We start from the raw sequence: 16,248 nt of genomic DNA on the forward strand, positions 1-16,248 counted from the left end.
GGAAATGTGAAAGAGTTTTATTTCTCAACCCAGCACATCCTGCCTCCTCATATCTGCTTTAAATTGTTTGTAAACTGAGCGGTTCCTTCTTTGGCTTATCTCTCTGCCCCATATCTTATCATATATAACTTGAAAAATGCTAACTGATACCTTCAACATTCCACATGGAAATCTCTTTAAACCAGATCCACAAGTTCTTTAGGTATATTTTCTATCTTCAAAGTTACTGTAGGTGATAGTGTTGCCAGTTGTCCCACTACAATATAATACTGGTTGCCCTTTATCCAGCCTACAGTAGCAGCTTCCACTCAGTTCTTCCAGCTTCCCCTAACATTCTACCTGTTACCCTTACAGCCTCTGCCAGCCACTCAGATTCAAAGCCAATGCCAAAGAGTTTAGGGTTTTGTTATGACAATACACCACTTCCAGGTATCAATTTTTATATCAGTTTTCCATGTTTTTACAACAAACCACCCCAAAACTTACTGGCTTGACAGCAATTTATTATTTCTCAAGATTCTGTGAGTTGGCTGGGTCATTCTTCTGTGGGTCATACCTGGGATCGCTCATGCAGCTGCATTCATCTGGAGGCTATTTGGTGACTGGACTCAACTGGTCTCTCCTACCACATGGTCTTTAATTCTGGACTTCTTCATAGCATGGTGGTCTCAGGGTTCCAGAAGGACAAGCCCCAATGTATTAATCAAACTTCTGCATATTTCACACTTGTTGATGTCCCATTGGCCAAAGCAAGTCACATGACTGAACCCAGTATCAATGTGGTAGAGAAATATATAAGGGCTTATATACTGGGAGATGAGATTCACTGGGGTCATTTCTGTAACAATCTACCACAGCAATAAAATGTAATCTTCATGCTCTTCTCTGTATCCCCACTCAGTTGTGTAGCCCATCTTGCCCATCTAGGTATATCTGGTATATATTTGTTTAATTGAATTGAAGAAGCACAGAGTTATGGAAAAACAAGCACCAGAAAGGCTAAGCATTGACGATCCAAGACTATAAAATAAAGCTAACCATTAAAAATCATTTTTCCTCACTATCTTTCCATGCTCTTGTGAATCAAAAGTATTCCCTGGCTGAGGGTCTTCAGGGTACAATGAATTTCATATAAATGACTCTGACTCATCAACTTTGTTACGGTCATAAGCAATTCTAGAAATAAATTCTATATGAATCTGAAATTTTCCTCATCTTAAATAACTGTTTGAACATCTGAATAATCATACAATGTAGATTACTCAGTATTTGCACAAGAGAAAAAGGACTGAATAGAATTGCTGGCTTTTCAAACCCAGTATTTGGATTTTACTAAGATCAGACATTGGACTTGATTTGTCTTTCCCATCTGAGAATATAGGTATATTTAGTTTTCCACTAAAATAAAGAGAATCAGGAATGTTTTTTAATGTCCCAAAGGCTCTCTCCCCATCAGTCACTTTCTCCAGGAGAGGTTGGAGTTTTTCATCAACGGTGGTAGGGATGAACACACTTTGAAACTGACTTTTGATTAACAATGTCTTGCCTTTAAAGGTTGATAAGCTATAAAACTTTGTGCTAAAAGACACATTCTTTCCTTGCTACCAATAGTGATTCTAAGAATCCAGGCATGTTTGCACTATTTTTCCCCTTGAAGCAGAATATCTCATCAAAGTGTGAAAAGGGGATTCACTAAGAACACAATTTGCATGTGGCAGTTTTCCATGCTGCTGTTTTGTTTGTTTGCTGCTTGTTACATGATTAACCCTCAGCCTGAGTGTCCAGTCCTAGCACTGCAAAAGATGTTCCTCAACATGAGGGAGAACAACTCCCTGTACCAATCTAGGGGACAAATGTGCACCAAGTGGAACAAAGAGGAGTTCTTCAACCCATATTCTGGGACCAGACTCATGCCCCCAGGGGCAGATTTTTTTTTTTTTTATCAGTTTTCCATGTCTGTGCAACAAACCACCCCAAAAATTATTGGCTTAACAATTATTATCTCTCAAGATTCTGTGAGTTGGCTGGGTCATTCTTCTGTGGGTCATATCTGGGACCACTCATGTAGCTGCATTCAGCCGGGGGTCACTTGGTAAGTACAGGCTTACAGTAAACAAGGTACCCACAGGCTTGATTGTGTTTACTTATCTGTAGTGCACAATTTCACATGGGTTTCACCACATCTTTGATGTGAAATTGTGCACTACAGATTAGTAAGTAAGCACACGTAAGCCCATGCGTACCTCGCCTATTGGGTATTCGGTCCCTGCATACGCCCCTAGCTGAGGGCAAGGAGGAATGGATGCCTTTGTTGCTCTGTGTTTGAAACACCTACTACTAGTTGGTCCTGATAAGTATGCAGAGCATTCAATAGTCAAGGAGGGCCCCTGGCATGATGGTAGCAACAATAAAACCATTTGCCCTCAACTCTGACTTATGGCAACCCCATATGTGTCTGAGTACAGCTATGCTCCACAGGATTTTCAATCACTGATTTTTCAGAAGTAAAATCATCAGGCCTTTCTTCTAAGGTGCTTGTGGGTAGACTCAAACCTCCATCCTTTTGGTTAGCAGCTCAACGTGCTAACCATATGCACCGCCCAGGGACTCCTATGATAACAATAAATCCACTGCCGCCGAGTCGATTCCAACTCATATAGACCCAACATGACAGAGTAGAACTGCCCTATAGGGTTTCCAAGGAGTGGCTGGTGGATTTGAACTGCCGACCTTTTGGTTAGCAGCTGAGCTCTTACCACTGTGGCACAATAGCCACCATTTATTTCGCTCTTGCTGTGCGAAGAACTGTTCAAGCACTTTTCTGATGGATTAACTCATTTAATCCTCACAACTCTATGAGGTAGGTGTTATGATTATCTCCACTTTATAGAGGAGGGCACCAGGCTACAGAAAGAGATAAAACAATTTATTCAAGGTCCTACCGCTTAAAAGGCAGAGTCAGGATTTGAACCCAGGGAGTTTGGTTCCAGAGCCCATTGTCTTAACCATCAACTCAACCTCTTCAATGACACAAGTCTCATGCAGAATCTAGAATTCCTTCCTGCATCTATGACTTTGTTACTATACTCTCAAGATTAAGTCAGTGACACTCACACACTTTGATGTTAGTTGACTTATCTAACTGTCTGACGATTTGTAAAAATTGTTAACAGAAAGGCAATTACAGAAGCCTCTGGTCAGTCACCTAAGGCCAGTGACATCTCAATCCTAGTCATCGTCTCCTTGACTGTCTGGGAGCCTATATTTTCCTAAAACTTGGATGGGATTGCTACCCAGGCCATGATCTCTACAGGTGTCTCATGGCTCCCAAATCCCACAGGGTGGGGACTCTTATGTGCCATGCACCTTCCCCAGCCACCACCATTACGTCCTGATCTAACACACCCATTAAACTTGTTGCCCGGCAATTCCGTCTCATAACGACGCTACAGGACAGAATAGACCTGCCCCCATAGAGTTTCCAAGGAGTGCCTGGTGGGTTTGAACTGCTGACCTTTTCGTTAACAGCTGTAGCACTCAACAGCTACACCACCAGGGTGTCCAATCTAACACACAGTCAATCAAAATATGTTTGTTGAGGGCCTACTCTATGCCAGCTCCCGCAGAAAGCATGAAAGATAGACCTGCATACAGGGAGCTTTCAGCCCTGGCAGCCCTGACTCCCAATTTAAGAAACATGATTAATTTGGGGAAATATCAACCTGGAAGTAATTGGAAGGGATGTTTTAGAAACGATTCAGATTAAATCACCTTTATGGTCCCTTCCAACCCCACCCCCATCCTCTTGATTTGTCTCTGAGGCAAGCATTTATTAGTTTGATTTCGACACACACACTCGTACCTGTAATTACTATATAATGTCTGTTTACTTTTTTAAACGAAAATGAATTTAAATTAATCTTGTTTTGCGAATTTCAAGGCACCCCCTGAGATAAATGAAGACACTCCAGGGTGTCATCAAAGCAAGGCTGAGAATCGTTGCTTTAGAAAAGTGGAGAAGTGAGCTCATTAAACCTTCAAGAAGCCAGAGGGGAGGAATGTATATAGACATACAGAAAGAGAAAGCACATTAGAGAGAGCGTTCTATCTGTATGTTACTCACCTACACACACAAGGGTAGTAGCCAAAATGTGGTTATCTCTGGATGAATTGTCTATTATAAACCCAGCATTACTGCCATTTACTTCTAACATTTCTGTACCACCAAGGAGAGGCTCAGAACGACATTTCCCTAAGTTCCCTTCCCCATAGAGTTTGGGTGTCAATGAGAAGCACTTGTGTAAGACTTGGAAGGTAGAAGACAGGAGAGGCCTTTATTCTCCAGAGGTAGGCAAATGCATAGGCAGGTGCGAGTTCCAAAACAACATCCAGATGAACTTCCCAGGACTCATCCACATTCGTGCTGCAAACTGAGAGCATTGGCGGGAATTTTCCAGAAGTTCTAGAAGCTCCAGAGATTTACAGTGGGATGGCTTCCAGGCAAGGTCTTTGAGAGCCACTCACTTAGATATTACAGACTGAGATTTTAGGAGAAGCTTCCCTGACCTTGGCTACCACAGCCTGCCCAACAGGTTTGTTGTTGTTAGGTGCCATCCAGTCAGTTTCGACTCATACTGACCCTGTGTACCACAGAATGAAATGCTGCCCAGTCCTGTGCCATCCTCACAATCATTGTTATGCTTGAGCCCATTGTTGCAACCACTGTATCAATCTGTCTCATTGGGGGTCTTCCTCATATTCCACCCAACAGGCATGTAAGCCTCTAATTCTTTGTATTGCCTCCCTTCATACTTGGAAAACATAGAGCGGCTTCTCTTTTCCTGGTTGAACAGTGACTAATACAATTAGTATTTTTTGTGTATGTATATTTTAATGCTTTTACAATACCAGTTGCTATCAAGTAGATTCAGATTCATGGCAACCCCATGTGTTTGAGAGTAGAGCTGTGCTCCATGGGGTTTTCGCGGCTCTACCTTTCAGAAGCAGATTGCCAGGGCTTTCTTCCAAGGCACCTCTAGACAGGTTCGAACAGCCAACCTTTCAGTTAGTATCTAAGCACTTAACCATTTGTGATACCCAAGGACTCCGTTTTTTCAGTAAACATGTATTATTTGTATAACAAATTAATTAAAGCTTTAAAATGTTTTAAATATATAGTGCAATACATATATCTGGATAGAGATGCTACAGAAGCTCAGAAGAGGAATAGAAAACATGAATTGTAACAGAGGGAGGCATAGCAAAGAAGGCTTCCTAGAGAAAGTGGTTTGTTCCCAAACTGAATCTTGAGGGAGATAAGACATGGTCGCAGGGAAAGGTACCAGTAGGACAAGAGTGTGCAAAGGCACTGAGTGAGCACTGCCTGTCTGAGGACTCGCACTTGGTCAGTGTGATGGCGACACACATCATTGCAGAGAAGTGAGGTGAAGTGAGACGGAAGAGATAAGCAAAAGACTCCATCCAGGACAGCTTTACATACCAGACTAATAAAATTGGAGGTTTTCTCCTGAAGGTGATAAGGAATTATCTGTGTTCTATGGAAGTCAATGTGGCTACACAGCAAGAAAATGTGTCAAGAGTGGAATAGTAGAGACTAGTCCAGAAACCCAGAGAGGTGGTGGGTCATAAGGATGTTCTGGAAGGATGGGATTTGGGTGGGAAGAAGGTCTACTGTGTATAGGGGAGGGGAAAGGAGTCAGGGCGGGGGTCCATGGCTCCTCTCCCTTCCCCCCAAACTGTAGGGAAGCTGGAAGCACTTAAACTGCTGTGGCTAGAGGACCAATAGAATCCCTTCTCAGTATCTCCAAGCTTCGCTTCCTCTTTGTAGACTAAGGCTTAGAGTATGATGACTCAAGCAGTTTCTGCCATGACTGGAAGGTAGTTTAAAGGTGAAAAGAGTGGAGAGATGTTTTAAGAATTCCTCCAGAAAGGATATCTGGGAACTAAGCCCTTCCTTGCAACAAAAACAGGAAAGGCGCAAAGTACATTTAAGTGTATTTTTTTGGACAATCTTCCTGACCTGTAGATAAAGTCAATAAATTGTTCCAAGCAGGGACTGTTAGGTGCTTCTAATCAGCCTTGGGCTTTCATCCAGGCCAGTTAGGCCCCTTTGAGACCCCTCTCTCTGCGGCTTGGCTCCTCTGCCCACAGCCCTGCCCAGCCAAAGCATCTGCAGGTGTCACAGCTCCAGATAGGAGCTCTCCAAGTCACCACCTTGGGGCCAGACCATGTTTGGATGCTACTGATGGCTGTCAAGCAGAACAGAGCTACAGGGCAAGGTGGTCTATGACAGGATTTCCCAGACGTAGGTGTGCATACAAATTATCTGGGGATCCCAAAGGTCTGATGTGAAGCCTGAGATTCTGCATGTCCCACAAGCTCCCAGGTGTAAGGGGAACAGCCAGGAGGGTGGGAAGATGCCTAGAAGGAATCAGATGTTGACTATTCCTCAGCCCGAATGATTCAACATATTTGTTGCATCTACACTGAAAAATAAGGTAAACAATGAAATTTTGTGATCTACAGTTTTGAAGATTGGAAGTCTTAATACAAAGGTAGAAATGGACAAGAAGTAATACATACAGCAGTTTAGAAACCTCAAAGGTATAGTATTAAGGCCAACATACTAAAGATAAGAAAATAAAGTAAGTAAATAAGGGCATCTGTACTAGTTTTCTCCTGCTGTGTAACAAATTACCACAAACTTAGTGGCTTAAAATAATGCCCATTTATGATCTCCCAGTTCTGTAGGTCAAAGGTCAGAAGCCCAGTTATGGGTTACCTGGGTCCTCTGCTCAGGGTCTCACCAAACTGAAATCAAGATACCAGCGGGGCTCCAATTCTCATCTGAAGCTCATTCAGATTGTTGACAGAAGTCACTTCCTTGAGGTTGTAGGACGGACGTCTCCACTTTCTTAGTAGCTCTCGGCTCAGGATGCTCTCAGTTCTTAGAGGTCATTTGCAGTTCCTTGCCACATGGCCCCCCTGTGCAACTCATAACAATACTGTTTACTTTCTCCAGGTCAATAGGAGCACAACTCTGACGTCTTCTGTCTCCAACCTCTAGATCCCCTTTTAAGAGCTCACCTGATTAGATCAGATCCACCCAGAACAATCTCCTTTTTGATTAACTCAGCTGATTAGGGACTTTAATGACAACTGCAAAAATTCTTTTTGCCATGTAACATAACTTAATAATGGGACTGATATCCTCTCATCAAGGTGAAAGGATGATACAGGGCAAAGACCATCTGAAATCATCTTAAATTCTGCTTACCACAGCATCCCTTGACTGCACCTTTGCATTAAAGATATTCCAACACAAAGTATAATTTTTTAATTTACTCTCATCAGGCTCTAAGTCATCCCGTTGTGGCGGTAGCACCAACTACACGTCAATACTTTGCTTGGCTTTTTATATATCCCTAGATTATTTAACTTATCAAATTAACCTGTGGCATAGGTATATTAACCATATTTTGTAGATCAGGAAATTGAATCTTAGAAAACTTTAATAATTTGTTCCAGGTCATATAGCTCAGTGGCCCAAGTCTATCTGCTCTTAACCATTAGACCAGATGTTTGATAGAATGGATGGAGTCCTAGCCTGAACCAACTAAGTGATCTTTAGTTTCTCTACCTAGAAATGCACAGGTAAACCAGAAGCTCTCTGAGGTGCCTCCCAGTTTTGACATGTATGCTGTAAAAATTGCAATACAAGTATTTTTAGTAATTTCTTCCTTTTATATCTACAGTATCTCCAAGCAAAACAAAGGTGACAACAGTGTGAAGGATAAAAGGAAGAGAGTCCACCACAAGAGTTTTCATAGAAAACGTGGCTCTTACCTAATTGAGTGGTCCCTCTTCTCTGATTCTGTTCTCACTGGTGATGGTCACCTGCCTTTGTTGAATAGCTTTTCAAAAGCCAAGACTCACCTCATCTCCAACTTCCATAATCATAGTATCTGGTATAAGGAAGCACCCCCCAACATCCCAACATAAAGTCCCAACGTATTCTTGGAATGTTCTACAGCAAAAACATAATTTTAAGTGTCATAAATGTGAGACAATTGTCAAAAGTACAAGAAACCAACTAGTAAATGGTGAAATTTCAGCCATAGTATGTTCTGGAACAGTACACAAATCACATATTTTTAAACAAGATAAAAAAGAGAAACAAGGAAAAGCTATCAGTGCCACCTGGTGGAAAGACCTATATTAAAATGTCTAAGGTAATCTGGCCGCACCTCAGACCACTTCAGAACATCTATACCCAAGGTTGACATATATCCAATAGATACCACTATAGCTTTACTGTTTGCTTATAGGCAATGGTTCTGGTTGGTAGAGGATCTGTTCTGATTGGTTGCTTCCCATGTCCTGCCCAGTTGTTAAAGAATTTGTATATCATCTCTAAGTATACAAACACCACACAAAACCCCCACATCTACAACATCGTACACATGCAAAATCCACTTCCAGACTACTCTGGTTGTTTCCTCTACACAGCATGGTTCTCCGAATGTAGAAAAATTCATTACTTTATCACAACAACAATTGGGCCGGATACATGGTGCTCAAAAATGTTAAATGAACTAAAAAAATAAGTAGAATGCAGGGTGTACATTTTTGGGGAGCGTCTTGAGTTTCTAGGACTGTGACAATGTGTGTTTGTGTTTCTTTTCAACGTCACGAGTTTGAGGACTGTACTGAGTGTTGTGTGAGCACCTAAAACTGTTCTGTCAAGCTTTACAACGATGGTTACTTCAAGTGTTTTGCAATGGACAGAGAACAAAATGGAAAGGAAGATCCCCATCATCCTAAGACTTTCCTGGTGGCTCCAACCCAAGCTTATCTTTCCCCCACTGATGTCTTTTGCACTTATTATTTTTACTGCACAATTAGCTTTTTCATATATACTATCTGATTGTCTTTGAAAAGCAATTTAGTACTTTATTATATGTTATGAAAACAATTACAGCTGAGTCTAAATTTCTCCAAGTATGCTGTAAATTCCTTGAAGTCAGGGGAATTACTCAGCTTAGTGCTCAGCACACCACTGGCATCAACAGACTGTTCTGCAGAAGTAAACATGCACACACACACACACACACACACACATACACATCCCTACCTTTTGTACCCATGCATACCATAGGAGCAGTGTACTACAAAGAGCAAGGCTTCTTTATCCCCTTTTCACAACTAACTAGACTTAACAACGATCATAATGACACAGTCATTCTTTCCTTAAAGCACCCAACCCTGAAACCCAGTGCCGCTGAGTCGATTTCGACTCATAGCGACCCTATAGGACAGAGCACAGACATGTAAAAAGTATACATCAGAGAGGTGCTCACACAACACTCAATACAGTCCTCAAACTCGTGCCACTGAAAAGAAACACAAACACACATTGTCACAGTCCTAGAAACTCAAGACACTCCCAAAAAATGTACACCCTGTCTTGCCTATTTATGCATTCTACTTACTTTTTTAGTGCATTTAACATTTTTGAGCACCATGTATCCAATCCAATTATTGTTGTTATATGCTGTTGAGTTGATAAAGACTCATAACGACACTACAGGAGAGAGTAGGGCTGCCCCACAGGGTTTCCTAAGCTGTAATCTTCATGGGAGCAGGTCACCAGGTCTTTTCTTCCTTGGAGTCACTGGGTGGGGTTCAAACCACCAACCTTTCGGTTAGCAGCTGAACACTTAACCACTGTACCACCAGGGCTCCTGGCTCCATATTAGATGCATGGAATTCAAAGATAGAAAGATGCAGCCTTGACTCCTAGGCAAACAGGTAAGCCCAACGCAATATACCAACTGCCTTACTGCAAGTATATATTTACACAAGGTGAGATGGGGGTACAGGAAGTGCCTAAAACCTTCCTGAAGGTCAGGTAACCCTTTACAGAGGAGAAGGGAAAAGACGATCAGTATATGGGTGGGGGCGGGGGGTTGACATTGTTAGGATGCAGGAGTCCTAATTCGGAAACCACCTCTCTCACTGGGCCCAAGACAGGAAATTTAAATGGCACCCTTGACAACAAAACACTATCCAGGGCAGGGTCTTGGGCCCTTTCCACCATGAGGCTGTCGGAAGGGAGGAACAGAGCCGAAAAAAGGGAGGAATTCCTTAAAAAGGGAGCCAACTGGCCTTCCCAGAAGGCAGCTGACTGGGGGAACTCAGGCGGTTGATAGCTGTGCTTCCACCCCTGCAGAAACCCACACATGAAGGGGAGCACCACTGGGGCCAGGGGAGGTCATGGAGGAGAGAATCTCTGCCTGCCCTCTGGAGAAGATGGGCTTTAAGCTGGGTCTCGAGAAGGTAGAGAAGGGGCAGGAGGTAGTGGGGAGAGAAGTGAATTTTCCCAGAACAGTGAACTGAGCAAAGAAAAGTAAAGGGAATAAGAAAAGGTAAACTTGAAAGGAGCAAGTGCTGGAAACCACGTGGCCACAACCAGTGCCAGAAACTCTGAGGAGCAATTTGATTGAGAGAAGGAGGTGGAAGGGGATGGTGACTGGTGGCTGGGAGGCCACAGCAGCGAAAGAGGAAAAGGAATGAATTGGGGGCAGGCTAGAAACGGAAAGACTGGTAGGGTGTCATGTGGGAAACGGGCGTGGAAACAGGAAGGGGTTAATCAGGCTGTGATTGTCTGGAAGGGGAGGAGGGTAAATTTGGCTGCTCCAAGGAGCTGAGGAGAGGAGGTAGAGATCATGCTTCAGAGTCCCGGGGCTGGGTAAACAGTAAGTGCATTTCCCACAAGGTCAGCTTTCACTGTGATAATGCCAGAGGTATAAGCAGTGAAATGTGTGTGCTGGGGGCGGGCAGGGAGAAAAGGGAGGGAAGTTCATTTTCCTGGCAAAGTGGCCTGGCCTTGGAATCAGACAGACCTTGGATCTACCAGCCTAGCTCCTTACTAGCTGTGTGTGCCTAGTCCTGTGCCACCCCCATGATCACTGTGATCCACAGGGTTTTCATTGGCTGAATTTCAGAAGTAGATTTCCAGGCCTTTCTTCTTAGTCCCTCTTAGTCTAGACGCTCTGCTAAAATCTGCTCGGCATCATAGCAACATGAAAGCCTCCAGTGACAAGACGGTGGTGGCTGCATATGAGATACATCGGCCAGGAACTGGGGTCTTACACTCGGAAGGTGAGAGTTTGAGCACAGAACTGCCAATGCCCCCAACAAGCTTCAGACTGCTCACCTGCAAAAGGGATACAAAAATATCTTCCCCATGGAGTTCTTCAAGAAAGCACTTAACACAGGGCCTGGTACATAAAGAAATTCCACAAGGGTTAACGATTTCCATCATTATGATTCTGCATCACTCGAAGCACGTTATTCACAGCGAGGATATGGACTCTGACACGCTGTGTTCAGATCCAGGTCCCCTCCTCCTAAGAACAATACTGACAAACTCTAGTCAGTCCAGTGGAGGATGACCCAGAGAGACTAAAAACCAGGAAATATGAAGAAAAATTGTGAAAACTGAAGGTGTTTAGCCCAGATGAAACTTGGGGACTTGAGGACGGTTCAATGAAGATGAAGGAACCTTCTGTTTAACTTTAGGACACAGTTCTGGGCTGTGGAGAAAGGTTCTGGAGGCAGGCTGCTTGGTTTCGAATCCTCACACACCTTAGTCGAGTTTAACTTTTTCCTAGCCTCAGTTTTCTCATCTGTAAAATGGAGTTAATTAGATTACGTATGTCATAAGGCTATCGAGGCATCGAAATGAGTTAGCATATGTAAAATGCTTAGAAGAGTGACATAGAGTAAATGCTCAATAAATGTTAATTCTTATGTTGATATTATAATTACTATTACTGTCGTTTTTCAGGGCGCCAGACGGCAGCCCAGCATTTTTTAATAATCGCAGTAGTGGAAAAATGGGAATGGCTGCCTGTGTGCAGTAGCGATTCCACTTTACTGGAAGAGTTCCAAAAGTCACTGATAGTGACTAGTCAGAGTCGTAGGAGAGCAGATTTCTCCCCCAAGGTGGAGTTAGATTTTTGTCATCTCTTAAGCCCTTGGGCATCACTTTCAAGAAACACGGGCCAAGCCCTCGGGGAGGCAGGGGCAGTTGGCCAAAGATGCACTAACTCTAACCGACCGCCAGAAAGCAGCAGAGTTCAACCCCCGTGGCTTCATCCACAGAAAACCATTCTTATTTGTTCTGAGTTTTCCCTCCTGGCAGTTTGAGTTGCTCCACCAATCTCCGTGCGCACCGCTGCAGTAATCCCGCCCATTACTAATTATTCAGCCAATCATCTCGGTGCTTTTGGGGGGCATCCCGAGCCTTCAGGTCGCTGCTCTAGCCCCGCCCCCAGGCCGCTCGGCCAATCCCCTGCGGCGGAGCAGGACGTAACACGGGGCGGTGTCGTGGTGACCACGTGGCCCAGAGGAGGCAGAGGCCAGGTAGGTAGAGGGTAGCCGGGCCTGGGGCGGGCCAGGGGAGGAGTGGGCGGAGCGGGCCTGGGCTGGCAACACCCCCTGACCCGCTGGCCCCTTCCCTCCCCCAGCCATGGGCGTGCAGCCCCCCAACTTCTCGTGGGTGCTCCCAGGCCGGCTGGCTGGGCTGGCGCTGCCGCGGCTCCCCGCCCACTACCAGTTCCTGTGGGGCCTGGGCGTGCGGCACCTGGTGTCCCTGACGGAGCGCGGGCCCCCCCACAGCGACAGCTGCCCGGACCTCACCGTGCACCGACTGCGCATCCCAGACTTCTGCCCGCCGGCCCCCGACCAGATCGACCGCTTCGTAAAGCTGGTGGACGAGGCCAACGCCCGGGGAGAGGTCAGCAGGCGGGGTCAGCGCAGGGAGGGAGGGACCCAGAAGGGGTCAGTGGAGGACAAGGACGGAGCTAGGGAGGTGTCGGCCAGCAGTGTTAGCTGGGCTTGGGGCGAGAGATTGGGGGAAGGGAGCAGGGGCAGGGGACAGCAGTGCACAGCAAGGACATCAACCGAGGGGGGTGGTGTGTAAATGGGAGGACTCAGAAAGGGTGAGCAGTGTGAATTGGGCTGGAGGAAAGGCAAGTAGCTGAGGAGGAGAAGCAGCCGCGAATCAGCTCGTGTGAGTGGAGAGGCAGAAAGGGATGGGCAGACATGGGAGAAAAGGGGGTTGAAGTCAGGGAGGCTATTTAGCAGACCGCAGAGTGACACTGTCCCATCAAATATAACAGAGCCACATGTGTGATTTTTAATTTTCAAGTCATCGCATGATAAAAATTAAAAAGCAAGAAAAATTAGGTTTGATAATATAGTTTGTTTAATCCAGTAACTCAAGAACATTATTTCAAATTATAATCAATATAAAATAAATTCTTAATTAGAAGTTTTTATTCCTTTTTGTACTGTATTTTCAAAATCAGGTGTGCATTTTATCCCACATCTTAATTTAAACTAGCCACATTTCAAGTACTAAGTAGCCACACATGGCTAAAAAAAACCAAACCCACTGCCGTTGAGTCAATTCCTACTCGTAGTGACCCTATAGGACAGAGTACAGCTGCCCCATAGGGTGTCCAAGGAGCACCTGGTGGATTTGAACTGCTGACCTTTTGATTAACAGCTGTAGCTCTTAACCACTGTGCCACCAGAGGCTAGTAGCTTCTGTATTGGACTACATAGGTAGAGGGTTGTGGGGAGGCAGACCAGGAGCCTAACTCTTGAACCAGCCACTTCTCAGATGATTGGTGGCCTCCAAGCCACCTAGGTGCAGGGGCAGTCCTCCCCGATTTTGCTGTTGCTTTTTGCGCTCCCCGCCCCCCCCCCCTCCCTGGGCTGAGCCTTCTGCCCAGAGTCCTGAGCCTGACCAAGAAGCAGCAGTTGTGGAGAGAAGGAGTCTGACCCAGGTGAGGGACAGGAGAATATTGAGAGGGCCTTGGGCCCCACTCCATCAGGCTCTGTTTTCACAGGCGGTGGCAGTGCACTGTACCCTGGGCTTTGGCCGCACTGGCACCATGCTTGCCTGCTACCTGGTGAAGGAACGCGGCCTGGCTCCAGGAGATGCCATTGCAGAAATCCGGCGCCTTCGACCCGGCTCCATCGAGACCTATGAGCAGGAGAAAGCAGTCTTCCAGTTCTACCAGCGAACTAAATAAGGGGTGTCGGCAACCTTCTGCCTGACGTGTGTGATCAATGGGGTCAGAGACACAGAAGCAGACTAAAAGTGTTCAGCCCTCCAGCTCCCAACTGGCTCCAGAGACCGAAATAGCCATCTCCTGCTGCTGGGTCCTGATTGAAGGGATGGCTGGGGCCCCATTGAAGTGATGGGGTCCCTCTGCTGCTTCCTTAAATAAATAACATATAAGAACCAGCTCAGATTTGCATAGCACTTGGCAGTTTACAAGCACTCTCATGCATCACCTAATTTGATCCTCACCATAGCCCTGTGCTATGGGAAAGACAGACAATCCATCCTTGTCCCGCTAAGGAGGCTAAGGCTCAGAGAGGCCGAATAATCAGCTACTCAGGGTCATACTGGTAGAAGATGGAAGGATGGGCCAGGACTACAACAAACATCTTCAACTTCTTAAAGATGCTGACACCATCTTCCTGTTTCCTGACAATATTTGATTGCAGCTTCTGAGGAACTACTAAATAAAAAACCCAAATCCCCAGCAGCTCAGCCTCCTGGCATCTCAGGGTCTCTAATGCTAGACTGTTGGCACGATGCCTCAGTCTAGGCTCACCTGCCCTGTGTGTTTTATCCCCTTATTCCTCATGGGGCAAAGACGGCCCAGATACTGTGCTCACAATAACCACCATCTTTGTCTCCCAAGGGCTGGGCGCCTCTCACTGGCTTCAGGCTTTCCTCAGCTCAGCTGGGACCCCCAGCCCATTATACTGTTAAACATTGCCCCATACAACGTCAGGCCAAAGAAATGCTGGAATTGAGCCAGCCTGGGTGGTTATCCAGAGCAGCTGTTTGATAATTAAATGGAGAGCTTTGTGGCTATTGAGTCTTGGCCAGATTTCTCAGATGTTACCTTCACTTCTCCCCTGTTGGACCCCATCCTGTCATCACCTCCAGCACTCTTAGGGCTTCTGAGAGATAGACTGGGTGGGCCAAATGGGCTCTATGCTGCAACTTCTGCCTGTGTTCCCGTTCACTCCTCTGCTATGGCAAGCTGGGCTGGTTAAGGTAGAAATTCGTCGTGAAATATGTATGGCGTGCCTCTGTGCCAGGCTCTGTTAGATGGCAGAGGCCACCTAGCTGAATGAGACATGAGTCCTGCTTTCATGGCACAGAGCTTCCTGGAGAAGATGGGTACAGGTGGAGACCAACCACGTAGAATGGGTACTGTGGCAAACTCGCACTCAGGGAACAGTAGAGACATAGACGACAGAGGTGTCAAGGGCTCCTTATAGACCCCATCCCGTATAGGCTAAACCAGAGCCAGATCTAAGCCACCTGCTCCTCGCTCTTCCTTTTGCCCACCACCCATCCATCTCACCCCCAACCAGCTCATACAAAACGTACATCAGCCAGTCTAAGGGAAAGAAGAAGGGGGCTTTAAGGGCCCCTCTTTCCCCTCTGTGTCAACCCTGAATAATCACCTCCTGTGTTCTTTTTCCCTGGCCCCACCTAGTCTACCCAGGTGAGGACATCTCCCAAAGAAAAACCCAAACCAGTTGCCACTGAGTCTCTTCTGACTCAAGGCAACCCTTTGTGTGTCAGAGCAGGACTGTGTTCCCTAGTGTTTTCCGTGGCTGATTTCTCAGAAGTAGATCACACACCCTTCTTCCAAGGCACTTCTGGGTGGGCTCGAACCGCCAACTTTGCAGTCACCAGCCAAGCGCCATTAACTGTTTGCGCCACCTAGGGACTCCTGCCAAAGCCAAAGAGAAGAAACCCACAATTCCAGGCATCCAGGTTGCAACAGAAAAATGAGAAATAGCAGAGAAGAAGCACTGAAACCTCCCACCAAAAGCTCCATTCACCTTCCCACACCTGTCTATTCCCCTCCCAGCAGCATGACCGCGTTCTATTTCTTTTTGTTATTGTAAAAATGTAGATAACACTTGCTGATTCAACATTTTTGCACTGGTACAATTCAATGAAACTGATTACATCAGTCATGTTGTGCAACCGTCATCAACATCCATTGCCATGTTTTCCATCCCCATAAGCAGAAAGTCAATACTCGCTAAACAAAGATTCTCCCCTTTCCCGTTCTCTTCCAGCCCCCTCCCCTCCCCCCAGCCCAAAATTCTTGA

The 16,248-nt window shown here is 45.6% G+C and overlaps 1 protein-coding gene and 1 long non-coding RNA gene across 2 annotated transcripts in view; one reads left to right on the forward strand and one right to left on the reverse strand.

The window, feature by feature from the left end:
* Positions 1 to 12,811, reverse strand: part of LOC135230818 (uncharacterized) — a 31,864-nt gene extending 19,053 nt beyond the window's left edge. The window contains exon 1 of the long non-coding RNA XR_010321569.1: positions 12,727 to 12,811. This is a non-coding gene — a long non-coding RNA (uncharacterized LOC135230818). The remainder of the gene's footprint in view (positions 1 to 12,726) is intronic.
* On the forward strand, positions 12,493 to 14,344 carry DUSP23 (dual specificity phosphatase 23). The gene is made up of 2 exons (XM_003415176.4): positions 12,493 to 12,823; positions 13,944 to 14,344. Exons 1-2 carry the CDS (start codon positions 12,557 to 12,559, stop codon positions 14,127 to 14,129), a joined length of 453 nt encoding a protein of 150 aa, XP_003415224.1. The 5' UTR covers positions 12,493 to 12,556; the 3' UTR covers positions 14,130 to 14,344.
* Positions 14,345 to 16,248: the final 1,904 nt, after the last annotated feature.

Source organism: Loxodonta africana, chromosome 3 (assembly GCF_030014295.1).
Source record: "Loxodonta africana isolate mLoxAfr1 chromosome 3, mLoxAfr1.hap2, whole genome shotgun sequence".
Taxonomy (NCBI): domain Eukaryota; kingdom Metazoa; phylum Chordata; class Mammalia; order Proboscidea; family Elephantidae; genus Loxodonta; species Loxodonta africana.